The sequence below is a fragment of the Notothenia rossii genome, assembly GCF_949606895.1.
Source record: "Notothenia rossii genome assembly, chromosome: 5".
Taxonomy (NCBI): Eukaryota; Metazoa; Chordata; class Actinopteri; order Perciformes; family Nototheniidae; genus Notothenia; species Notothenia rossii.
The window spans coordinates 12,912,927-12,939,260 of record NC_136903.1 but is presented as its reverse complement, the minus strand read 5'-3'; the positions used below and the strand labels follow the sequence as shown (position 1 = coordinate 12,939,260).

At 41.7% G+C, this 26,334-nt stretch overlaps 2 protein-coding genes across 3 annotated transcripts; one reads left to right on the top strand and one right to left on the bottom strand.

Moving 5' to 3' along the window:
- Positions 1-1,438: 1,438 nt before the first annotated feature.
- elk3 (ETS transcription factor ELK3) lies at positions 1,439-9,535 on the top strand. Its single transcript, XM_079685136.1, has 5 exons — positions 1,439-1,813; positions 4,525-4,733; positions 5,066-5,821; positions 7,596-7,718; positions 8,760-9,535. Exons 2-5 carry the CDS (start codon positions 4,527-4,529, stop codon positions 8,856-8,858), a joined length of 1,185 nt encoding a protein of 394 aa, XP_079541262.1. The 5' UTR covers positions 1,439-1,813; positions 4,525-4,526; the 3' UTR covers positions 8,859-9,535.
- Positions 9,536-9,615: 80 nt separating this feature from the next.
- On the bottom strand, positions 9,616-24,860 carry LOC307041667 (cyclin-dependent kinase 17-like). Of its 2 annotated transcripts, XM_079685134.1 has the most exons (16): positions 24,659-24,860; positions 23,717-23,850; positions 18,118-18,243; positions 15,988-16,044; positions 15,735-15,849; positions 14,939-15,033; positions 14,664-14,726; positions 14,103-14,226; positions 13,756-13,876; positions 13,172-13,269; positions 12,906-13,011; positions 12,444-12,486; positions 12,182-12,272; positions 11,963-12,040; positions 11,068-11,103; positions 9,616-10,888 (listed from the first exon to the last, which is right to left on the bottom strand). In XM_079685134.1, the coding sequence occupies exons 1-15, from the start codon at positions 24,843-24,845 to the stop codon at positions 11,075-11,077; spliced, it is 1,467 nt and encodes a 488-aa protein (XP_079541260.1). In that variant the 5' UTR covers positions 24,846-24,860; the 3' UTR covers positions 9,616-10,888; positions 11,068-11,074. The 2 variants fall into 2 exon arrangements, with proteins under 2 accessions (XP_079541260.1, XP_079541259.1); XM_079685133.1 differs by lacking the exon at positions 11,068-11,103.
- Between the last annotated feature and the right edge of the window lie 1,474 nt (positions 24,861-26,334).

The window sequence follows — 26,334 nt, the reverse complement described above, 5'->3', positions numbered from 1 at the left end:
ACTTTCCACAATATCAAATAAACACAAAAACAAACGTAGATCTCAAAAAACCGACCCACACAGCGTAACATATTTTGTGCCAATCGTACTGCTTCTGCGCAATGACTTGACAGATTTACTGTAGTTACTTTAACATTCAGGAAGTTCTGCTTACAATGAATACAAATTTCTTACAAAATTAGGATTTGTTATAACGAGTGCATTGCAACAAACATTCCTGTTTGGAACGGGCCTAATAACTTCGGTCCTGAAAATGACACCTGCCATGACTTAGTTGTTTCTATGATGCTTAGATAACAATTAAAATGTTTTATGAATTATGTTAATATTCTAACTCATTACAGCCCAACATAACTTACAGAAGGCTCCCAAAGCTCTACAATGAAATTGCTTATTTGTTTTTTACTTCTACTTCACAGTAAAACATTAACTTAATTTAGCTTAACAAGAAATAAACTTGTGCTGATGATGTCTCCTCTCATTTTTAACATGAATAGAACATTTGAATGCAGGACTGTATTGCTTTTTTATGATATTCTATTGGCTACTGTGCCGTTTTTATGACCATTTTATTACAATTTGTATTATATTTGATCCTACTTTTACTTTAAGTACTTTGACTACATTTTTTGAATTTCACTTAGTGACTGACTTTTACTTAAGTAACATGTCAATGTACGACTTTTCAGTGTTGTGTTAGCAGTGAAGGGAAAAGTATTCCGATTCTTTACTTGAGTATAAGTAGGCCTACTAATACCACACTGTAAAAAATACAAAATGTTAAGTAAAGTACTTCATGGAGAATTGTTCTTAAGTAAAAGTATTTAAGTATGATTAGGAAAATGTACTTGAAGTATTAGGGGTAAAATTACTCATTGCAGACATTTAAAAATATATATTTTAAAAGAGTTGAAGCAAAATCAGCAAATCTTCACATATAACATGGATCTGTGAAACGAAACACTTTTTTCTGTTAACTTTCTGTTTAGTTACTTTAATATAATGTTTAATGGTTTAATCTATACCAAATAATAATATTTGAAAAGTATAAAAGTATTGTGTGTCAAATTCTAAATTAATAAAGTAACTAATAAATACATCTGTAAAACAAAAGCAGTGGAGTAGAACATTTAAAGGAGTTTTAAATGAAAATATTAAGGAAAAGGACAAGTAGGCCTACCTCAAATGTGTACTGTAACTTAATAATACTTTTACTGAAACTTGTAATGTACAAGTACTTAGATACTTTTCCACCAATGGCTGTTAGTACAGGTATAGTATCTGAATTATTCCCGTACTATTGCAACATAGTATTTCTACTTTTGCTGACATACAATATCTGGATTGGTCTTCCACCACTGCTGAAACGAAACACGATAAAACCTCAAATCACATGACTCTTGGCCTGTGAGTGGAAGTGTCAGAAATAACGAGGCGCACCTGAACGCATCGCGCCAGACTGCGGACGGATGATGTCAGTTTACGGGCTGTAGGAGTTTCTGCAGCCCCATGTGTGCGGCGGACGCAGAGTAGGCCTTTCTGCTGGCCGTCAGCAGGCAGGCAGAGGAGAAGAGGAGGGAGGAAAACTGTGTTTACACAGACGGCAAAAACGCCTGGGGAATCGTCGGGGAGAGGAAGTCAGCCGGCTCTGTGTCTGCCTGCTCCAACTTCCTGCTCAGAAAAAGAAAAAGCACAGGATCCTATTTCAGTCCAGCACAACTGTGTAGACCAGAAGTAAGCATGGAAAAACAAGGAATCACTCAGGCTTCACCGTAAAGTTTCGCAGAGGAAAACACCGAGGCAGAAATCGCAGGTAAAGTAAAAAACAGTCTTTCTATGAACAGAGCTTTGATGGCTTATAGAGAGGGAAGTGCATGATTGGAAGTATTACCAACATGAACTGTATTCGCTTTAAAGTTATCTTCGGATCGAGTGTTTTTTGTTGTACTTTTACGCAAGAATAGTACATGTCTAGATGCGGACACAATTGTCTTCCGGTCCGAGCCACATCTTGAATATGAGTCAGTGTGGCACAATAGTGATCCAAAACCTCTGTGTGCGTAAAGGCAACTTTCAAGTTCCGGATACAACTGTCGCCTCCCCAGAAAAGAGACGCAAACAAACGAGGAGCTATGCGAAATATAGTCCACGGCGGCTGTTTGGAGATGCTTCTCTTTTAAGGGCCCCTGTTGAATTTTCCACCGTGTGCGAACAGGAAGAGAGCAGATTTAGTCATGGCTAAGTAATGTCTGTACACACCATCTAATCTCATTAGCAGTTTCCGTTCAGCCAACACTGGATGGCTTTGTGCACACAGCGAGACTTCTCAACCTGAGCATCCACAACAGAGCTCCTGAGTCCGCACCAAAACCACCACAATGTCCCTGTAATGTTCCTAGAAAGTGGTCATAACATGTCTGCTGTGCTGTATCTGTAATTACTTCGCTGTAGGGGATTGTATCTCTTGTATTCAAATATACAATATGTATAATCCCCTACAACTGCCTTACTTTACATATCAAATCAGACTTATGTAGGAGGTATGTCTGCCCTACAGGAGCTGCTCCATACTTTAAAGTCCCTCTGTGCTATTTGTGGCATCTTGCAAAGGTGAATGTTTATAAGTCACACTGGCCTAATTGTAGAGCTGTCAGCTCAGTGGCCAGCTTTCCTTTTGCTTCAAAGTGTCTGAACCCAGACTTTGGTTTGGGTTTTTAAAGGGTGGATCTGTGGAAAGATGACAATGACTTGATCTTGTGACCCTCTCCCTTTTGGGATTTTTGTGGGAAGTGTGGCATGAGTGGGGAAATGCTCCCCTGCTGTGGGATCCCCTCTCTCTCAACATTTGTCCTTGGAAGTAGAATGGGAGGAAGTCCTGACTCTGACAGGTTTGTAGTTTCACGTGGAAGGTAGAAAACTCCGGGGATGCATTGTGTTGGAAATGAGTGCAGCCCTCTCGCTCTCTCTCCTCTCCGGACAGAGACATGTAGTTTAAAGTCCAGAGTGTTATCATTGTTCTTAAGCATGAGTTGTCATCAATTGTTCCTCACATCCACCGATAAGACGGCAAAGATGAGACTCAGGCAGGTCCATCACTATCTATCGAGCTGTGTAGTGCCGAAACAATACCTTACTTTTAGTAGGAACTATTTTTTATTTAACAAAAATAAGCCAAACTTCTCAAACAGATAGCCAAAGGACAATCAAATTGACACTAATGTTAGCAACACTCATTACAGTAAACATCAGATTAAAGAATGAATTGAGACTATAAATCATCTTTGAACCTGATTAGGATCAACTTTTGGAACCTTTTTTTTAATGATAATAATTCCAATGGACTCATTCACCAACAAAGTATTAAAAGTTTAGCCCTATCCACACACACGTCTATCTGATGCTAGCTTATAACTAAAGATTTTTCATCATTGAACATCCTCTTAAACATTCCTCTGCCTCTAAAATGTCAGAAAAAAAGTAATGGGCATCCCAGTTTCTCTGACTCCAAGGGGATGTCTTCAAATAGCTGGTTTTGTCCGACAATATCTCAAACATATTCAATTTTAAAATCATTGAATGTACTGATAAAGCATAAAAACCTCACATTTGAGAAGCTGGAAACAACGGCATGTCACGTTAGCTTAATAAACGACTTGACTGTTAATCAATTACCGAAAACACTGCCAATCTATGAATTGCTATTGAACTAATTGATTAATCCTTTCAGCGCTAATCTGGTGCTGCTATCCATGGTGACAGAAACAGCCCCCCCTACACACATATACACACACTCACAGTATTAAGACGTGAGCTCGTAGCAGGCAGACAGGAGCTGCGAGGCTGCACATTCCTCTATTAAAGGAATAACCCACCCTGGGCCGTCATACTTCCTGTGGAGAGAGGGCCAGGTTGAACCGCAGCATATTTCTGGCTTGAGCTGTTGTTCCTCCTTATACTCTTTTTTTTTTTTCTTCTTCTCTTCTGCTGCTGCTACATCACACTACACTCTTTAAAACACACTGTTCTATTCATCACCGGTGGACTCGTCCTTACACCACATGTTACAGGCCGTTCCCTTCTCAGCCAGTAACCTCATTTAGTCTGTGTAGTAAAAGGAGACTGGCAAGACGGAAATCACCAAAATTGATTTTAAACTAAGATAAAGTATCAGTTCTTGTTCTTAACAGTTTCTCTAAACACACAAGGTAGGTTTGATTATAAATAAGCAATTAGTTTAAGTCTAGAAAATAGAACTAATGAGCACAGTGGAGTGCAAACAGCTTACAGGCTGGTTTTCCTCAGGGGTTTGAATTGTGTGCTTATTCTGTCATTTAGCATCCGGCAGGTAGTGTAGGAAGTTTATGCGCCTTTCTTCTAGGACACATCGCTGGGTGGCAATTTAACTTTTTAAAGGCCACAGGAGGACGACATCTTATTATAATAATTTTAAAAAAAACATTGAAGGCGTTTTATGTTTGTTTCCAGTCCGTTGTTTTCTCTCACGCTGGTCATGTCTTGCTGCAGGTATGGACAGCGCCATCACTCTGTGGCAGTTCCTACTGCAGCTGCTGCTGGACCAAAGTCACAAGCACCTGATATGTTGGACGTCCACCGACGGAGAGTTCAAGCTCCTGAAGTCAGAGGAAGTGGCCAAGCTGTGGGGGCTGCGCAAGAACAAGACCAACATGAACTACGACAAGCTGAGCCGAGCCCTGCGCTACTACTACGACAAGGTGAGGCCATTTGGGCCATATGGAGGGGTCGCGTTTGGGTCGTAGCTCAACTCATCTTTTCATTGCAGGTTTTGTAACCGACAGGACCTGAAGTACATCTACAAAATGTTGTTGTTCTCTTTAAACCACAATCTTCCCGGATAGACACTTCCACTTCCTCTTTGTCAGAAAACACAAAGTAGAAATCCGGTTGTTATGTACCACAGAGTCGTCTCAGTATGTCTTCACTATCACCATCCCTGTGATGAGCAAGATAGGTTTTTATTATTTCTTTATCAGTTTGCTATGCCTACACATTTTCCTCATCATTTGTGCATTTGTGTGTTTTGCAGAACATCATCAAGAAGGTGATTGGCCAGAAGTTTGTCTATAAGTTTGTGTCCTTCCCTGAGATCCTGAACATGGACCCTCAGGCGGTGGAGATGGGTCTGGCCTCTGGCAGGTTCCCCCTGCTGGAGGGAGAGGCCTCAGAGCTGGAGGTAGAGGAGGAGGAGGAGGAGGAAGGGGAGGAGGAGGCCCAGAGGAGAACCCTGGCGCAGCAGTGTAGGAACGACTACCTCCGCTCCGGCCTCTACTCGTCCTTCAGCATCAGCTCGCTGCAGAACCAGCCCGAGCTGCTGCGCGCGCTGCGGGAGCGCCAGGTGGAGCCGCGCTCCGTCATCCGCTTCGGCACCAACGCCAACGAGAGGAGCTCTCCCCCCTCTATTAAGTCAGAGTCCTACATCCCACCCAGACCATCCAAACACCGGTCCCTGTCCTCCCCCCACACCCACACATCCCGGAGCTGGAGCCCTGCCGTCATCGAGGAAGAGGAGCCCTCCGACCACAGCGCCCAGCCCCTCAACCTCTCCTCGGGGCACCGGGAGCGCGCCATGCAGCCCCCGGAGAAGAGGAGCAGCAGCAGCGCCGGTAGAAGTAGCTCTAGTAGTTACCAAGGAGATGGACTCCCACCAAAAAGCAAAAAGCCCAAAGCTCTGGAGATCTCCGCCCCGTCTCTGCTGTTCTCAGGGAGCGACATCGGCTCCATCGCCCTGAACAGCCCGGCCCTGCCGTCCGGGTCCCTCACCCCCGCCTTCTTCACTGCTCAGGTGAGACCATTTACCTGACTGATGCCCAACCATCACTGTGAGAGGACGGCCAGGTCACATGACTGCACTTTGTGTGTGTTCCCTGCCCGTGATCAAAGGGTCTCCTCTCTCTGACACATGTTGATTGTTTACAGACTCTTAAGGTTATGTTTTGTCAGCACTTTTGGGGGAGAAGGTGAAGCAATGAAATATGATACATAATGTAAGCACGACAGGTTTACAGGTTCAACACCTCAGACTCCTCTAAAACCGGCTTCATATTTATCTAGTCTAAACATGTTTACACACTTTATGATTTCTCCCTTACACATTTTAAAGCGCTCTTATTTCCACTCTCGATCATTTACGGTGGATTAGAGATCGTCTCACTCTGTGCCAGCTACAGGTGAAGTACAGTGACACTAATAATAATCAAATCTATTGAAAGAAGGAGAATAAATCCTGTGATGCTATCTGTGTGCTGGCCGGCCACACAGAGAGGATGGGATCCGTCCAGAGTATGATGTCAGTGCCCCCAAAGCGCTCAGAGAGCAGCCAGAGACATCTGACACAGCCTGGCATGTTTCTGTGGAAAGACTACTGCTATATTTATTTGGGTAGTCACTTGAGCTCAAATATCCTTAAGAAACAGGCAGAGAAAAGGTATGAAAAAAGGTAAATAGGCTGGATTTTAGGGTGAATTTAACAGTTTTGAACAAATGCAAATTAAATCAAATGTAATGCGTCACTGTCTGTGTTTGGGATTTAAACTTCAAAACATTTCAATAAACAGTTTTGTGGGGCAAAAGCCAAAATTACTGCCAGAATGTTTATGTGCTGCAAATAACAGGCCTTATGGAAGTATGTCAACGCTAAAATTAAAGTTAGAGGAAATATAGTACACAAGCAAACTGGAATTCTTCAAGCAATTTGTGGTAGATTTATCTTTGTTGTCTAGTGTTGATCAATACGACTGCTTAAATGTGAAATCAGCTTTCACGGTACTGTATTAAATGAGTTCTGACACACATGTAGAGCCAAATTATTCCAGCTGGGACCTTTTTATCTTTGCCATAACGCTAAAGGTATTTTAGTAATCTGTTTAATGTGCTTACATTGGCGTTGTTACAAAGCTAAATGACTCTGCCACATCAGAGGCGTATCCACACTTTGAGAGCCATTATTACTACACTCTCACTGTCTGTTTATGGGGGCGCAAAAAGGGAGATCAGAGGAAAACAAGCAATTTACAGGAATCTTCAGCAAGTCCAACCTATGAGAGGGGGGAAGAGGCCCTAAGTGATGCCATATGCTCCAATAATTCCATTAATAATGGGAGCGGGGCTGGGTCCCTCCGCAACACTGGCTCACTTCTCTGAGGTGACACAGGGGAAAGTAGGGGGGGAGGGGGGAGAGCAGGCCAGGGGAGAGAGGGAGAAATTGATTTCATATGTTTTCTCCCTGCTTGGAGTTCGAAGTGCTTGAGGACCCCCAGCCCCCCCCCCCCCCCAATCAACAACAACCCCCACCCCCTCCCCACGTCACCCCTGTATTCTGGGGAGAAACCACAGACTTCCTTCCTGCTCCGTCAGTTGTTTTTCCAAACGCCAATACCCGTCCATTTACCGTTTCGGCATGTTTCGCATTACCCAAGCCCTCAGAGCAATGCTCTCCAAGCAGTGGGTCTCTGTGTTTTTATTTAAAAAGAAATATGGTCTTCCCCTTGGTTTCTCGTATTTACACAAAGCCTCCCCTCCTCCCTCTGTGTCCCTCCCTCCCCCCCCCTCCCTTGCAGACTCCCTCTGGTCTGCTGCTGGCTCACAGTCCTCTGCTGTCAGGCATCCACTTCTGGAGCAGTCTGAGCCCCGTCGCCCCGCTCAGCCCCGCCCGGCTGCAGGGCCACGGCTCCCTCTTCCAGGTAAAACACACAGGTGGAGACACATAAGGGGGGGGTAAGTGTTTACCAGTATCGTTTGAAAGCCGAGGAGGACGTTAAGAGGCAGCACGTTTGAAATGAGCTCTGCTGCAAAATCCCCTTCCTTCCCAGCAGTTGTTAACATCAGCGTAGTAATATAAAGGAATTCCTAAGTATTTGTTACTGGCAAGGACAGGCATTGGCTCCCGTTTTCTTGACTAAAACTTTATCGAATCCTTTGTTTCTTCAGAATCAGAATCGGTTTTATTACCAAGTAGGTTTACACATACGAGGAATTTGCTTTGGTGTAAATGTTGCACACAAAGACACAGAAAAACTAATTCGTTTTTTTAAGAAAAGAGCAAAAAAGGGTATTATTATAGAAGCTATTTTAAAAAAGAAAGTGTTTAAAGACTATTGTAACAAATTAAAGATAAAGACAACATCTACAAAATATAAATATTTAACAAACTGAGTACAGTCAAATAAAATATAACAGATACTTATACCCATAATGGGCATTAACATTGATCTCCATGTCTTTGAATACCTGCATGATTGCTTAATTTGACTTTAACACAAAGAATATACTAAACTTTAAAACAAGACGTCTATGAGATCTGCGAAGGAGCGAGACACTCGAAGCTATTCGAGTTAGTAAGCAGGTCCAGCAGAGGTGTCCTGTTTCAGCGCTTGTGAGAGAGAGAGAGGAAATCCTGTGAATACTTCCTGTTTGAGCCCAGGGGAGCCAGTCTGAACAGGGTGGACTGGTTTGAGAGCTGCTCCTCATTTGTGAAAAACACACACACCCACCGCAGCCGCACACACACCATACCGGATCCTTTGTGCAGAAACAGTGTTGACTTCTCCTTCTGTTGTGGAGGTAGAGGGGGACAGAGACGAACAGGAAGAGGCACAATGAATACAAAAAAAAACAGGAAACCAGGGCAGTGACAAACCTGCAGTTCCTCTGCGGAAAGCAGCTTTCATAGAGCCTCGTCCCCTCCTCGCTAACTCCCTCTCTCTCTCTCTCTTCCTCCACAGTTCCCCAGCCTAATCAACGGACACATGCCTATCCCCCTGCCAAACCTGGAAGGAACACCCTCCTCCCTGCTCCTGTCCCACATCACCCACAAATCCTGATCCAGGGTCTGCGGATCAAAACCTCCCATCTTCATGCATCCCTTGTTCTGACCGATCATCAGCAGCAGCAGCAGCAGGAACCATCTCGTGTCCATCTTGTTAGATTTCGCTTCAAAAAAGTCCTAGGAGACAGTTTGTGACCTCACTTTTTTGCACTTGAGTTGCTTTAGATTCCAGTGGTTGAAAGCACTTGGTAAAAGCCATACGCCGCGATGTCTGAGAGACGTCTGGCTCTTTATAACGTACAGCACATTTCCACATGACCCTGTCCGCGCTGGACAGTAGAGACGCATAGCTCGCTGCAAACGGCAAGCCAGCCGCTCATTCTGCGCAGATATGGTTATTTTAATCTTGTATAAATACAAAAAAAAAATCTTTGTTTTCCATAAGTGTTCATCACAACGTGAAACTGGTTGTTTTACTTGTGTGGTTTTCTATGTAATGTATGCACTATGCTTCTCAGATAGTACCGGCTGTGCCTCGTTGTCCTACTTTTCTCTTTCCAAAACCTTTTAATGAAGACGAGATTTCAAATCAATGAAAAACCTTTGTAACACTTGTAATGTTCTTCTTTTTTTTTTTATACTGGACTTGGTATACAGTTTGTATTCTGTATAATTTTGTATTGTGAAGAATGTTCTTGTCATTTTCAATAAACAAAGCATTGAATGCTTAAACACAGTGTCTTTAAATCCAACATTTTACAGTAGCTAGAAGTGTCCGTACAGCAGAGAGAAACACAACCAGGTCACATGACTTCTGTTTAAACTTTAGATTTAATTTTCTTTACTCTGGAAAAAAAAGCTAAAATATGGGTGGGCATCTGCAATGAAATCCCACACCAATAACAATTATCAACAAATAAAGTTAAAGAATATCATACAAAACATCTCTTGTAACACTGTTAAATAGACTGACTCAGGATGGTATTCACTAGGGGCAGGACTATAGCTAGCGCTCCGAATCTCAGTGGCTGTGTGCTTCCTCATACAACAGAGCAGGCATGCAACACAAAGATGGAGCCAATCCAGAAACAAAAAGATAACATTTTTTTTTTTACATTTGATGGAGATGGGAATGGCAGAGAGGAGAACACATCTGCGAAGCTCAAAGCCAGCAGTCCAACACTGGGGGTTCACCTCCCCTTGTAACAGACTGGAGAAGTGTCAGATTGAGATGGAAAAAGGATGAGAAGGAGGTTCACTTTAGTTACATAATTATATTTTATTCAGAGCTAAGAGGCGTTACTAATCCTGTAATGCCCTTGTCATTATTTCTACGTTTGCTTTTCCCTCCTGCATGTGTTCCTTGGTCACGACAGAAACCGCAGCATCCTGGAATGATATGCCAGCCGATCTTTTTTGGCTGCACTGCTCTCCTAGTAGCCTCCAGTTATGATACAATGATCAGTTATATCAAAGCCAGCCTCGGAGTAAACGGTCACAAATGATGGGTGCAGCTGAGAAACAGCACCGTGGCAACAGAGACAGTAATCAAACCCTATTGAGTTGCTACAGAAACATGCCTCTGCTCGCTGTGTGCCTCACACACACCCACCCCCCCCACACACTGAGGAGCTTCGAGGCTGAGTTTTTCTTATGTATGAAAATGGAAATGACAAAAAAAACGTACAATACCACCACTTCAAAAGATATTAAATCTATACACATTGCATGTACTCATTAAAGTGACTGAGCCCGTTAGAATTCTAGACAGTAGTTGGATTTAGCAGCAAATTCTCTTCTCAATAAATATAGATGTACAGTATATAAATGTCTCTCATTGGCCAGATTCAGGCCAGACCTGGAAAGGGGATCCGTCGCACTGTGGACGAGTTTCCCAAGTTGGGGGGTGGGTGGGGGGGTTTGTAATGATGAGGATGATGGTGGTGATGATGAAGATGATGCTCCATGCCATCCATCTCAGGTTGCTGATCCATCGGTGAGACTGTACAGCTATCCTTCCCAAATAAAAAAATACAGTCCAGAGAATCTAAAACAGCATGCTCTGTCTTCTGCTCTTGCCGTTGCCTGAGGGGAGAGAAACATAAATAATTTAGTTTTTATTTTCAGTTTACAGCAGGACCCCAAACCCCAGAGTCTACATGGAAAGATTTGCAACAACTACTCCCATAATGCTTGTTAACAAGAACTACGACAGAGTTTAGTACGAGCCAAATAAAATATCACAATATTTCTTTACAAAATACCTTAATATCATGATGATACTTCAGGGTTGACATTTGCTGCATTGACAAAATATTAACACAATGAGACATTTGATAAAGAATCATCAGTAATGTGGATATAATGACCAAGTGGATAACATCACACAACAACTAGAACATTCTTCACTGCAATATAAACAATAATAACAGAATAAGTAAACACTACTAATCTAAGAAAATATCTATTCCCATGTCACAATACGAATACATTGCCCAGCCCTAACCTATGCTTACTTTTTCACCTTTATATTTGTTTACATTCTGGCAAATAGGTGACATTAAAAGTGTCATTATTTAAGTATAAGCAGCTCGTGTATGCAATGTGAACAAGTATGTATTGAAAACATTCACTGGATTTATTTGATGCAGAAGAAAGCCAATTAAAGGAGCAGTTACTATAGTTACAGTTACTATAGCAGTTTTCTATTAAATAACTAGAGTGGATTTAAGACTGGTTATTTGCCATGGAAGTCAGATAAAAAGAAGTCCTCAGTATCCTCAGTGTAAGTCAAATTCACTGTAAACACTCTTTGCATGCAGTGAGTTCATTTTTAGAAGGAAAATGCACATTTGTTATATTACAAAAGTGGTTCAATTACATGAGTTGCCTGCTTAAGGTGTGGCACAGGCACAGGCACAGCTAACCCTGTTTACCAAGTTCATGAACAGGCCTAACTCACTTCCTGTTGTTTTTAAAACCCTAGCTTGCAGCTGTCTCTTCCCCCCCCCATCTTATCTTATCATCTTATCTTAGAATCAAGGCTCCCCTTCCACACTCCCTCGGCCCCCTGGGGAGGCACACCTCATCATTTAGAAACGTCTGATTCACAGTGAATACAAAAGCAATCAAAGTGCTCATCCATGATTCCTCCCTCACCTGACTCAGGGTATGATGAGTTCCGGTAGCCGGGATCTCTCTGCAACTGGACCTCCTTCAGTGTGAATATGGATATGCCTGTCAGACACAAAGAGGCCGTCAGTGCTACAGAAATCACATCCTGCCAAGAAAATAGTCATGAGGCTGTAACTGATACTCGCTGCAGTATCCTTCAACTCGTAGCCTGCCAAGTCTGCATTACTGCGTTTCATTACTCACTCTCTGGCAGTGCGAGCACACGTGGCCCCAGGCTCCTGAAGTACGGCTGTTTCATTGCTTCATCAGCGGAGATCCTCTTTTTCGACTCGTACTGAAATTCGGCAGTGAAAGAAAGACAGTTATTAAAAAAGAAAGGAGGTCAGCAATGTGTTGTTGCTCCTTGATTTACTTCTGTCCAGAAATACAGCCCCAACATATCTGCTAAATGTGTCGCACTGCTGTTAACATGGCAGGCATCTCTGGCAGATTTAGAGAGACTCACTTTTAGGAATGACATCAGCAGGTCAATGCCATCAGTGTCCAACCTACAGGGGGGGAGGGGGAAGAGAGAGAGGTCAGTGGAGGTGGGGGTGACTCACAGATGCTGGCGAGTGTAAAGAAGGAAACAGTCAACTATTCCACAGGATTTCCTTACAGGAAGTGACAAAGAGCACACACTGCTAACTAAACAAAACCTAAATGACTAAATCTCTAAGCTTCTGAAAAGCTCTACATACAGTTACTCCTCTCGTACCTGGGTCCGATTAGAAACATTTGCTCACTTCCATTCTCAATGATTACAGGGCTAACAAGAGAAGTGAGGCCGAGTGTTGAAAGACTGTCGAGATTCTGTATTAATATCTGATGTGAAATGTAATAAGCTGCAAACGCTAAATCTGTTGTAAAATAAGAAGCCAATAGATATTTCAGAAGATGAATCAGATATTTAAGGAGGAATTCTCACCTGGGCGCGTGGTTAATGAGCGGCTGGATTTTGTACTTGGGGAACTTGTAGGACTTGAACTCGTCCATCGAGGATATCCCGGGCCAGCTGTCCTCTGTGGGAGTGCCTGTGGGGGGACATTCAATGGACCCTGTTAGTCAGGCGTTACCGTGGCAGCTGGAGAGGCTTTTCGCACTGCCACAGGGGCTGCATGCCAGAGTTAATGCGATTAAAAGGCTCATATTAAAAGTTTGAGTGGTCCCCGGGCAGCAGAGGGCAGCACTGACCTAGCAGCCTGAAGATGAGGTGCAGCTCGTCCTCCACCGTGGAGCCTGGGAACAGGGGCCTGCCGGCGGCCATCTCGTAGAAAATACAGCCCACACCCCTGAGAGGAGGGCAGAGAGGTGGGATCAGGTCAGGAAAAGAAGTCTGACTGAAGATCTACCACTAATCTTTCTAACAGGTCATCTGTGTTTATTAGTTTTTATCTTCTTCCCTGAATCGCACATTATATGGCCAACTACGATTTGTACAACGAAGGAAAAATCAAAAGGAAGGATTAATTTAAGAAAGCCGGGTACTTTGAAGAGAAACCATTCATGCTTTAATTTCATAACAGCTCGTTCAGTCGCTAACAACCATGTGCCACATCAAAGTGTTTTTACTGAAGCTTAGGACACCTGTCTGCTGCTGCACTTCATACGTTGCTCAACTTATTAAAAGAAGATCCAAACAGACGGGTACAAAAACAACATCTTTCTTCTTGAGGATCATATTTGCTTTTGCACCATCCCTGTCATATGGACATAGAGAGTTATGAAACGTGTTTTATAACAGTTGTAATCTTTCCTGTTGAGTGCGGCCCACTCACCACATGTCGATCTGCGTGGAGTACTCAGAGGAGCCCAGCAGCACGTCGGGGGGCCGATACCAAAGAGTCACCACCTCGTTAGAGTATGTTTTAGTGGGCACTGATTTGGCCCTCGCCAGGCCTGTGGAGCAGAAATATGAGAAATAAAAAAACAGATCCAAGAGGCACATTTAGTACAAACTGAAGTGTGGCTTTCAAACATTTTCATTAATTGCTCAATTGTTCCAAGCCGTTTTTGAATCTTAAAGAATTGTAAAAACAAGTGTTTTTTTAACATCCAAGTGGCAGATAATCCATCACTATAAGAATTGTTATCTCTTGGTGTCAGTATTTTCTTTCGTTTTTACCAAAGTCAGCCAGTTTGAGTTCTCCTCTTTCGTTGATGAGCAGATTTTGGGGCTTCAGGTCTCTATGGAGAACTTTCCGTTTGTGACAGTACGCCAGGCCTCTCAGGATCTGGTATAGAAAAATCTAGGGAGAGAGATATTCTAGATTAGTGACTCTCGTCACATCGGTGAAATCAGTTTCAAAAAGCATCGCTGAGTCAATATTGATGCTACATTACAGTCAATTTTACCCAAACCCCATTGAAAAAAGCCAAAGAATCCTGGATACATGTAATTTTAGAAACATCATATTTACATGCACTCCTTTCAAACAGCCCAGGTTTTAATATCAAGTTTAAGTATTTTTTTTCTTATTTTATTTATTTAAAGATACAAAATGCACACAAAAACATTACAATTTGGTGGAAAAGTAAGGTTAGTAAAGCAAATGTCACTTTCCCCTTCAGTGCCGTAGCTTCACCACCAGGGGGCACACTAACAGTGTTTCTTGCATCAATACAAGCAACAACAAACTCATGGCATTTGGTGAAGTTGGCCAGCAGGCCCCCTGCAGAGACTCACCTTGACATTGTGCATGCTCAGGATGTTCCCGCAGTCGTCCATGTACTGCTTCAAGTCTTTGTCCTACACAAAAGAGAGAGGGCGAGAGAAGAAGAAAGAGTGAGGGAGGGCGTTTGAAGCATAGAAAGGAAAAAGGCATAGCAACCATTGTGCTCCTACATGACTGTATCATCCTCAACTGTGCAGAGGGTCATGAATAGTTATGATGTATAATGTATTGATATTAGCATCAGTGCAGAGAACAACATGAGTCATGCGGGAAGTGAGGGTCTCACCAGGTACTCGAAGACCAGTGTGAGTGATTTCTCTGTGTGGATGATATCGTGCAGCGTCACTATGTTGGCGTGTTTCAGGTCCTTCAGTAATGACACTAGAGGAAAAGAAAGAGGAAACAAAAGCAATGTAGAACACAAGTGTCTCGACCAAGTCACAACAAAGACGACACTAAATTAAAACGAGAACAAAGGACTCTGAACATTATTAAGACATTACTCTCCTTGAATAACTTCTGTGATTAACTCCAAACTCACCCCACATTGAGGTAACCGCTATATTCACGCATTTTTGTGACGTTTTTTTTTTTATTGTGTAACATCCTAGTTTTGTGTTACAACATTAGTGACTGGTGTTTTCTAGCCACATCTAGGGATTTGTTGTTTGTGTGCGCATTCCCAGCATGTGTTGAAACATAGACACCTCGTCAACACCTCAAACTAAACCGTCAATTTTATCACCTGCTGTGCTACGACTCCTTTACGACAAATGATGCTATGATTTTTTTGGACAAACTATATCGTTTGTAACTAGATCAAATGATACTGTATTCTTGGGGTCTTTTTTTATTTATCATTTAAGACTTTTAAGAGTTCTACCTCCACAAAGTCGAATGAATATGAAACAATACTATCAGAAAAGGTCCACTACATATCTGGAATTTGTTTTTATATAATAAAGCTCTCTATTATGGCAGGAAATGGCCAGATTCCCGGGAAAAGAGTGATATATTCCTAGTGATTTATTATTATTGGGGGTAATTTATTGTAATCTTGGTGCAACAGTGAACTTTCATACCTTCTCTGATAGCGGTGCATGGCGCCCCCTCCTCGTGCTCCAGTCTGATCTCCTTCAGCGCCACGAGGTTGTCCGTCAGCTTACTCCTCCCCTTGAAGACTGTAGCGTAGGTGCCCTGGAGGACAGGAGGGCAGAAAGAAAGGGAGACAGGAAGACAGGCAGGTGAGTCAGGCTGTCAGGGGTTAAAGCAAACTCTACAACTCTGTGAGAACATCAGCACCAGTGGAGAAGGTAAACAAACACTCTCACGTACCTCCCCCAGTTTATCCAGTTTGATGTAGGTCTCCAACTTCCCAAATCCAATTTCTGACTGCAGAAGAGAAAGGGACAAGCTGTATTAATGAGGGTGGCGTCTTAATTAGCGCTGACAAGCTTACCGACACTACGGCAAATCCTTATGACGGCCTCGCAGCAACAGAGGGGGGGAAGTAAAGAGGTCAAACACCCCCCAACCACCGTCACAGATAATCTCCTCCGACAAACTACCACTGGCTTTCGGCTTCAACGATGTGTTTGTTTATAGGGAAGGGAAGGCGTCCTTTATGAAGCACGTTTGAGACGCAATGTGCTTTAGAAATAGATCAATTCATTAACTGAACAATTAACAGAACATGCAACCGTCTTTTAAATCTTCTCTAATTTTTGATTTAATGCTTTTCTTTAAAATGTATGAATATATCCGTGTTTTGGATTGTAATTTGATTTTTTTTAAAAAGCTAGCTTAATACATCGCATTGGGCTATGGGAAATGATAAGATGCATTTTTCACTATATTCTGACTTTTACAAATAAATCAACCACTCAATAATCAAAAAAGATCATCTGCAGATTTTTTGATGATGAATATAAATTGGTTACAGGCTAAATATGCTTTAGAGAAATCAGGTAAAAGCTATTTAGAAATATATATGCAATATTAATTATAAAAGGAAGTGGAAAGCTGAGGTCATCTTGAGTCCTCGGGAAACCTTTCCCAGCAACTCAGAGCATTAAAAAAAAAAACCCTACCTCAGCATAACCTGAGCCTCTTTAAAGCGTGAGGACCAGAGCCAGGTGAGCTGAGATCTCCGGGTGGAAACCAAATGGACCGAAGCCTCTCAGTGCTTTATAAACAACTGTGCAGGGGCGCAGGCCTGAATGCATAGGCAGTGGCCTGTGCGAGGCAGTGCTCTTACGTCTCCTCTGTTCTGCTTTTGTTGATGTACTTTCAAAGTTAAATCACAAGCTAATCATTGAAGCTGCTGACACACTGAATGCTGGACTTCAATATAAAACACACGACTGGCGGAGAGGACGAGATCAGACAGCGGAGGAAGGAAGGTGTGAGAGAGCTCACTTCGGTTTCTAGGTGCTTTTAAATCAAACATAACGCTCAAAGCTATCTTTATGCTGCCTCTGTTTCTGCCCAGCTCTCCTCCACTGCTGATTCTCAAATCTGAACAGCACGCTCTTTTAGAAGTGGGCAGCAACTACTGCACATTTACATAAGCACAGTTCGGAGGTATCAGCAATTGAGTTTTATTTTTAAATACAACATATCACAGGGAAGTATTGTAGAATTCAATCCTACATTTATATAATGAATATCTGACATCAAATGATATACATTTATATATTTGACATTCTTTGGGTGTATTAGACCATGTCAGGAATTGTTGACAGTTAATAAGCAGGTAGAAGTATTTTGATTTGTATCTAATAAACAGGGCAGGCAAGTCAACTGATAAATACGAGAAGGTGAAAAGGAGGATGGATAAGGAACAGGAAGTGGGTTATTGTTCTTCAGTTTGGACCAGTGATTTTGAACTTTTACCAACACAGTCAACGTTAGCAGCAGCTTTTGTGACAAGTTCAAAGAGGCAATGTAAACGCTTTGCACAAGTTTGCCAAAATTCAAGTAAAAAATATCACTCATTCTCCGAGTCAGTTTGATCTGAACAGAGACACATATGATTGTCCATAAAACAATGTAGAAAAATGATCCTCTCTATAGATACATATCCAGAACTTGAGACTGTTCATGTTTCAAATGTTTCTTCAGATTCAAAATCATGCAGACCTTGATTGCTCATAGCCAAAACAAATATAGGCCAATGAAAGGGGAGGGGGCCTCACGTTTTACTTCAGTTGATAACTGGAAGTCAAATGTACATGTTCCGTGTAGATATGGTTTTGGTTTCCACAAACTCCAGAGAAAGAGATGTGGCTCTACAGCTGCTAAATGCTCGGCTAGTCACTAACTGTGTCTGGTGTTCGGTGCTTAGCAGGAAGGTTTACAGCAGGATCATAAGAGCTTAAAAACCGAATTAGATTTCCATTTGATTTATTATCCATTCGACCACATTGTTCCCAACCCTAACCCAGTTCTCTCCCTTGGTCTCACCAGTGATGCTCTGCGGGAGCGTCGGCTCAGCGGCTGGTCGAAGGGCGGGCTGCTCAGCTGCAGCTTCTCCAGGTAACCGTCGGGTATCCGGATGTCAGCCGGCAGGGACAGACGTTTGTTCAGGTCCTGCAGAACACACAACCATAAAGGGTTAAAAACAACAGAGAACCTAATTTTAAAACAGTGTCAACATGATGTTAAACCAATGAGAAACCCTCAGCAAACAGCGTAAACTCTGAATAAATACCAGAGATTGACAACAAAATGGCAGAAATCCAGAGTCAACAAGTAGAACCTGTAATAGGCAGCCGGCTTTAGGCCTCACTGGTCAACAGAGAGGCCAGTGTGTGCGTGTGTGTGCGTGTGTAAGCAGTTATACAGTGTGTTGTAGCAGACTCGTGTGCTTGATAGAGACCTACTGTAGAGCAATGCAAGACTTCCATTCCTAGAGCAACAAAGCACTAGCATGATCCTTATGACTTGTTATATCAAATCAAAAACACGCTCACAATGCAACGGCTGGATTCATCCCATCATGCATTTCCTCTATTTGTTAGATTACTGTTAATCCAGCCTCTCTCTCTCACTGCTTTAAATCTTCCACTCCCTCTGATGTAACACTGGACAATAACAACCTCCCCAACAATATGCAACACAACAATATGCAACCTTGAACCGTCCACATTTCAACAACCAGCTCATTGATAAATCTGTAACTTAAGGTGACTGACCCCAAAGCCTTTCCTTCTAAACTAACACAGGGACTCAGCTTCTATTGTTGTCTACGCTGGACAGATTCAGACATGAGATTAGATTTTTTTTTTTTTTTTTTTTTTAATTGTAATTTAAGTTATGAGATTAGCTTTAACGGACGTTTACATTACTTTTAAAACAACTTTAATGAATGGGACATACCGTAAGCTGCATATAGCAGTTAATAAAGGTTGTAGTAAGGGGACAATGTTTATTACAATAGTGTAACATGACCAATTTTGCTGCAGTGAGGATGTATTTGTTTATTTTTATGCAACATATATTTAAATTCCATGTACAAACTAATACAAACTTTATTTCAAGCAAAAAAAGGATATAATAATTCATATGGGACTGCAATTTACAATTATTGCCCTTATGGCTCATTGATTAGTTATTGGATTAATTGCTTTGCCATTATAATTTGAGAAAATGGGGGAATGTTTAAAATGATAGGTTCTTCAAACCCAAGTTCACCTCTGCAAAATACTTATTTATCCGATCTACAACGAAAAACTAGAAATAATACGTTTATTATCATATAAGACAAAGAAAAACATCAAATTCTAGTACTGAAGAAGCAACAATTATTATTTTTTATTATGAAATTAATTATAAAAAAAATCGCTGTATATTAACTTCTGTCTAATTGTTTCAGATCTAAATGCATGGTAAAAATCTATATATCAATTCATTTATACAACTGCTACACTTCATTGATGTATTGGTATCTATATTTTTCAATGAAATAACTCTCAGCTTGCAGTTTCCGTATGCTGAGTCAGGATTGTTGCTTCGTCCCAGGAGCAAGTGATACCATGCATCACCTGACCTCTGCACCCCGCCCCAACCAACAGTTGTCCAATCAACCCGTCCTAATCTTTGACAACAGGGGCCCATCTGGAGCGCATTACTGTAATCCTTGTGATGTAATCCCCAAACAGCACTGCTTCCTCTCCAGAGAGACCTACAGTCCTCCACCTGCCCACAGACGGAGGGATTTCCTCTTCCTCACTTCTCCTCCACTGAATTTCACATCAGCACAAAGGCAAAGCATGAGGACACAGTGATGTAGCAGAGGAGTTAGTTAGTAAGTTATGGACCTCTGTACTTATTCATTAAGAGAAGAAGGGACCAATTGCTGTTACTGAGGTCGGTGCCTCTCTGGTGTTTAGAGTTGGTGTCTACACCAAAAAATCCACAGGTTTAACTACAACTATCGAATCATACGGACAGGAAACATGGCTAATGTTATGGTAACTGAATGCTAACAAAAAGTTGGCTTATCGTGCACAGTTAATCTATCAGCATATGTACGTACTAAAATATGTCCCGTTTTAAATCATGCTCCCTGTGTAGTGGTTTGTGTTACTTTAGTTCAGCATCTCAATATTGCAATTCTGCATCCCTTGCTGATGATTGCTACGTTTCAATGTTACTATAAATAGTATAGTGTAAATGTGATCCCAGGGTCCTTATTTCTAGATTTTTTTCATATGTATTGGAGTGTCTGTTACTGCCAGCAAGATAACAGTGCCTACTGACAATGTTTTAAAAAGTTGAAAGTGAAAAAGTTACGCTACTTTGTTAGCCGTGCAGGTCCATTCCCTATTAACACAGCTACAAATCCAGAGACAACTGTTGCTAAGTTACTCTCAACATACCATGGCAACAAACTGACACTGTCAAACTGTTACTGTGTTGGTGTGAAGGTAAAACGCCACAGAAAAAGAAACAAAAGTAGCATTTAACCACAGATCATGGTGAAATATGTTCCTAAAGTCAGCTACAGCGCCATTAATCCCACTGCTTTGTTTGTCAGTATAAAAGTGTGAAAAGCTATGTAAGGGTTTCTGTCCAACCAAACCTCTTCTTGTGAAACAGTCACAGGAAGTGGGGGGTGCACCGCTTCTTGAACACTCTGTCAATGCACAGCTAGAGGTGATGCATCATGTCTCTGTGTGTGGGTTGCTTCAAATGGAGTAAGCTGCTTGATTACAAGTTTAAAGTGTTTCTATCGTGCAGCCTTGCATGTTTGGTTTGTCTGCGTAGCGACTGGTATCTGCTCGTAAATCCCCCAGAGGTCCTGCAATCAAACGGACCAATAAAGCGTGTCAGAGGGAGGGGAGTGTGTGTTCTTCAATCACAAGACCTGTCCTCGCATGATCGCCCAGCAGGTACTGAGCAACATGTGGTGCGCTGGCAGGATGTTAACATCAACCACACAAAACACACAGTGCAATAAAAACTAAAAGGAAGAATTATGTTTCCGCTAATTATTGCAGATTATTTTTGCAATAAAAAAGCTTGGGTTGATGATTGTATTATTTATATTTATACAAAACTCAATGAAAAATATATATATATGTTTTTGCAGAATACTAATAAATTTGTCTAACCATTTCATTGAATCTAAATGAAACGGTTGAAACACAATGTGTCCGTCTAGCCATGTTTCTTCTTTACGTTCATAATAATATGTTAACGATCATTATAGTTATTTAAGATAAAGGAGGCTTGACGGGTTTTTATTTTACTTTACTGTAGAGGGAAAGAGTTGGCATAGTTGGGCTGTGTTTATATAAATCCAGTTGTAATAGCTTGCTTCTCTAATCCCAAACCAAAGCTCTAAATTTGTCATATTTTTACTTTATTTTAAGAGTCTTACATTTATATAAATTCATTACTATATTTGAATAGTACTCCCATCTTCAACCTCAGTCATATGCAATGATGAAAAAATATTATATTTCTATTCCTCTTCTGTAAGTACTTCTGAGAATGTTAAAGGCCACATGTCATGCTTTTCCGGGTATTACCCGTCCCCTTGTGTGTTATGAAGCTTTTTCTGCATGTAAACGATGTGCAGAGTCAAAACCCTCAAAGTACACCCTGTAGCGAGTAAAACTCTAACACAGAAAATACCTTCCCCAAAACGCCTCGTTGGTGAAACGTCATCATGACGTCATCGTCATTTGATTCTTCCGGGTACGGGTCCATTTAGTTCCGGGTACGTGCTTTCGTTAGCACGTAACCGGAACTAAATGGGCCGATCCGTGGAGCCGTTACATTACGTCCGTGGAGCCGTTACGTTAAACCCCCGCTGATTGGTCCAAATTGACCAATCCACACACACACACTCAGTGCAGGCAGCCCTGCTGATTTCTGCTCCGTGCTGCAGGCTGATAACAGACAGTTGGGATCGCGCGAAATTCTCTCTGCAGACCCATTCTCACAGCGTTTATCAACCTATAAACCTTTTTCTTACTCAATATCAAGCCACACTTATTGTTTTTATTTCGGCTGTGAATTTGTGTGTGTTCAGGTTGAGTTTGGCTGTGTATCGCTAAACAAGGAAATCGGGGGGGGGGGGGGGAGCTGCAGCGAGCCGTTTAGTGGAGAAAGTGAATAATGCTGAATACACATACTTTACAGAGATGCTGTTTGCAAAACCAATGTGAGTTTGGAAAATTGCACAGTATTTTTCTATTTTAGTATACCTCAACAATGGAATTATGATCAGTGGAAATAGCCATGACACCTCTCCTTTAAGCGTAATAAAAAACAAATAGAGAAGGCAGGAAGTAATGTTCTTGTTTACTTTCACTATGAGGCTGGAAGGTCAGTTGTACATCCTTAAATCCCATTAGTGGCCATTAAGATGGATTGAAGAGACCGAGCTTTGTTCAAGCATCAAGCAGTTGTGTCATTTTGTCCATCTCATTCTCTTTCATTATTACTGATATCTACAAAATAATCTGATGCAAATAAATGTCAGAAAGGTCTTTATTTGTTACCTAAAAAGCAGTATGATTGCCTTTCTTACAGCCTCATCTGTCCCTACAAGCTGCATGGATCAAAGCTTTCACTCTCTGGTTCTGCATTCATGTGCACGCCTGTCTTTCCATATCATATGGAAAGACAGGCCATATTGTGGCATATGATACGATCTGCTGAATAAAGACAGGCCATATTGTGGTGCAAGCCACCGCTTTATCGCTCTTTTTTGGCTTGCTTTGGTTCTCAGATGTTTGAATATTATGAAATTGGAAAAAGAACAATGCTCCGCTGAATAATCACATGCCCTGGATTTGATAGCTGCTTGTGGTGAAATTAAATCCCTTTTAGAGAACAAACAATAACATTAATATTCGCAGCGAGTGAAAAGTCTTTCCGTAATGAGTTGACATTATATAACCACCAGAGGAATGAAACAACTTGTCGACTCTGTGCGCGCGCGCGCGCGCGCGCCTGCGTGCGTGCGTGCGTGTGTGTGTTGCATGAAGACAGAGCGAGAAAGTAAGGAAGGGGGTTGGTAGTGGCGACAGTGAAAGTGCATCAATCAGATTTTAAAAGCATGTTCAGCAGTACAGTACATTTAGAGTGTGTGTGTGTGTGTGTGTGTGTGTGTGTGTGTGTGTGTGTGTGTGTGTGTGTGTGTGTGTGTGTGTGTGTGTGTGTGTGTGTGTGTGTGTGTGTGTGTGTGTGTGTGTGTGTGTGTGTGCGTGCGTGCGTGTGTGTGCAGCTGAGCGTGTTCCTGACACTTTCAGAATCTGCCTACGCTGAGTTACAGCACAGTGCTGCAATGCACACATCATTAAATACCGATTCCTGCTGAGTAAAAGGTCCATTATCAAACACTATGTTCCATTGACTTCCCAGTGAATGCATCAGAGCAGCCAAGCCAGGTACGACCCTGAACGATAAATGTGTCATCGCTTATTTTACAAAAGTAACATATTAAAAATGGTATGTAGCCAGTGATTCATCTCCTCTACAACATGTCCACATCACTTTAAAGGTTTCCAAGGACAGATGACGTCCAAACACAAAGAAACAATCCTACCTCTGCAGAGATGCGTCTGTTCCCTCTGTTTCGAAGACACACACCCGTGGGCGACTGCACCTCGTCGGAGGAAGTCCCCGACGCCTGGTCACTCTCCCCGTCGGACCCCATCTTCAGGTTCTCATGAACGATATCTGGAGCATTCGGGATAAGAGTTTGAGTTTGACAGATGGAGCAGGTCTGAGGAAACAGGGCAGGGCTCAACACTGGGCAGGAAAGAAAAACACTCTGATACTTTTACGAGCGACTCTGTTCTTATCTGGTTTCTAGTTGTGTCGAGGAGAAGATTTAAACCCAGCAAGTATATCAGGTTTTAAGAAGTTTGACTGATAGATTTAATTTGTTTCTTTGCCACAGGGCCTTCGAAGACAAACCCACACATCAAACTGTAATCTTCCAATGCCTAAACAAACTCCATTTCCTCCAGGTTTTTTGTTTATATTAGGCAGTGTTGAACATTTAAATATTGGATCTGGATTGCGAAGTCACGCTGCTGGTTTGATGGAAGTGTTCAAACACATAATTTTTTGTCACACTTCGTAACAAATGGCTTATTGTTTGACTGGATGTAACACAGGAAGGATTGTACTGCTGCTTATGTGCGTGTCTGCACTAATATAGGCCTCTGGCACATAACATATCGCTGCGTGCGAGGCTCAGCTGACACAGTAGAAATGTACAAATAATCAAATTAAAAGATTTGACATACAATTTTAAAGGATATCTTGCATGTGGACTTTGATTTAGTTTTTCAATGAGTGAAACTTCTAGATTCAAACGTATCCACTGTAGCAACTTCTATTCAGATCCTACCAATTGACACACGATACATTTTCTGTGCTAAACCTCTGTTAAAAGTCAAAGAAAAGATACATGTCTGCTGCGATCACAGCGTGTTTGTGAGTGAGTTATTGAATAAGTTAGCGTGTATGTGTTTCTTACCGAGGCGGCTGCCGTTGCGAGGCATGACCATGAGAGAGCCCAGACCTCCTCCGATGACGCTCTGGGGCCGTCGCAGCGGCGGCTTTTTAAAGGAGCCCGTGTACTGGTGCAGGAAGGAGTGCACACTGTGGGCGGAGGGAGGACGACCGTTCCTCACTATGGGCTCTGCAGAACAAGAAAAATACATATCGGATCATGAATGACTGAGCCTGCCTGAGACTAAATCAATGTGAACATTTTCTTTTTCAGTTTTTGCCTCAGAGTGTATGACATGATTCCATTTTACAAGTATTGGCCAATCTCAGTAATCATCAATCCTAAAGTAGCAATCTGAAAGTTCATAAAAAAGGGCCGCTATTTTGCATTTTGGGTGTTCCCTTTCCTGTAGTGTGCTATATAGGTTTGTGTGCATGTAAATGGTTTGCAAAGGCTGAAATCCCAAAGTTCCCCCTGCCGGAAACGCTTCCATTGGACTCCATTGTTTACTTCCCTAATATAGTGTCACTGTCACCATTATGTAACACTTGTGCTTCTATTGGCTAGCACTCCAAGGTATTGTTTGTGATAGGCTTAGGGGCGGGACATCTCCAAGTGGTTAACCATCACAACAGAGCCGGCCAGCTAACCAATCAGAGCAGACCGGGCACTGGTTTCAGACAGAGGGTGAAAAGAGGTGCTGCAGCATGATAAAAATAAAGACCTTTTTGAACATTAAAGCGTGTAAACATGTCACAGTAGTGGCACTAAATATAAAGATAATTTTGTTGTATAAATGTAAGGAGATTTAAAGCATTTTGCAGACTAAAAGCTTTTTGTTGCACTAACTATTCATTACTGCTTACATAGAATAACATCAAACGGCATAAAATAATCTGCGTTACATAAGAGATTCAAACTTGTAATCTACTGATGCATAGATTTGCATGTTATATGAGTTAACGGCTGTCATACTATTTCACATTGAGTTGTGTTTCCGAAGATGGGTGGGAACAAGAACGCATTTTCTTTTCTGACAACTCTGAAAAAAGCTGTGGAAAAATGAGATGGCAGAATAATCTTTTTTATACAATTGTATAATTCTTAAATTATATCGAGAGAACATACTCACTAAATGTTATATAACTTGTTGTATTCTTTATTTATGGAGGGGTTTGGTTCATGAATTCTTTATTAAAGAGTCCATTTGTTTTTGACTAAATAAGTAGTTTTTCCTATCTGTGATGCAACAACATTATTTGTAGAATGGTTAATGGATTAAAGTATGTTTCAAGACTTTAAAGTATATTTGGATGATATTGTGAATCATAAATTATTTTGAACAGGATAATCTTGACATGAATTTTTATATTGTACCGTGTGTAGATCAATATTATCTTTTTGTGTTTTGATTTCTCCAGAACATCACATTCCTGCCACTGACACAAAGGTTACCTGATTACAAACAGAGCTGTTCTCTCATCCAGTGTGACCCTCATACTGTAAATATCCAATATCAGAAGTAGAGAAGGAGAGACTTGAGTCTATAAATATAAAAAAAGTCTTGTATAATCAGCAGCAGTGTATTTTGGCTGGAATAAAAGGGTGTTAAACTGCCTGACAGAGGAGCGTTTGTCTTGAACTGAGAATGGAGCTGACAGAGGTGAAAGATTTATTCTGTACAGAGTAGCACTAACTAA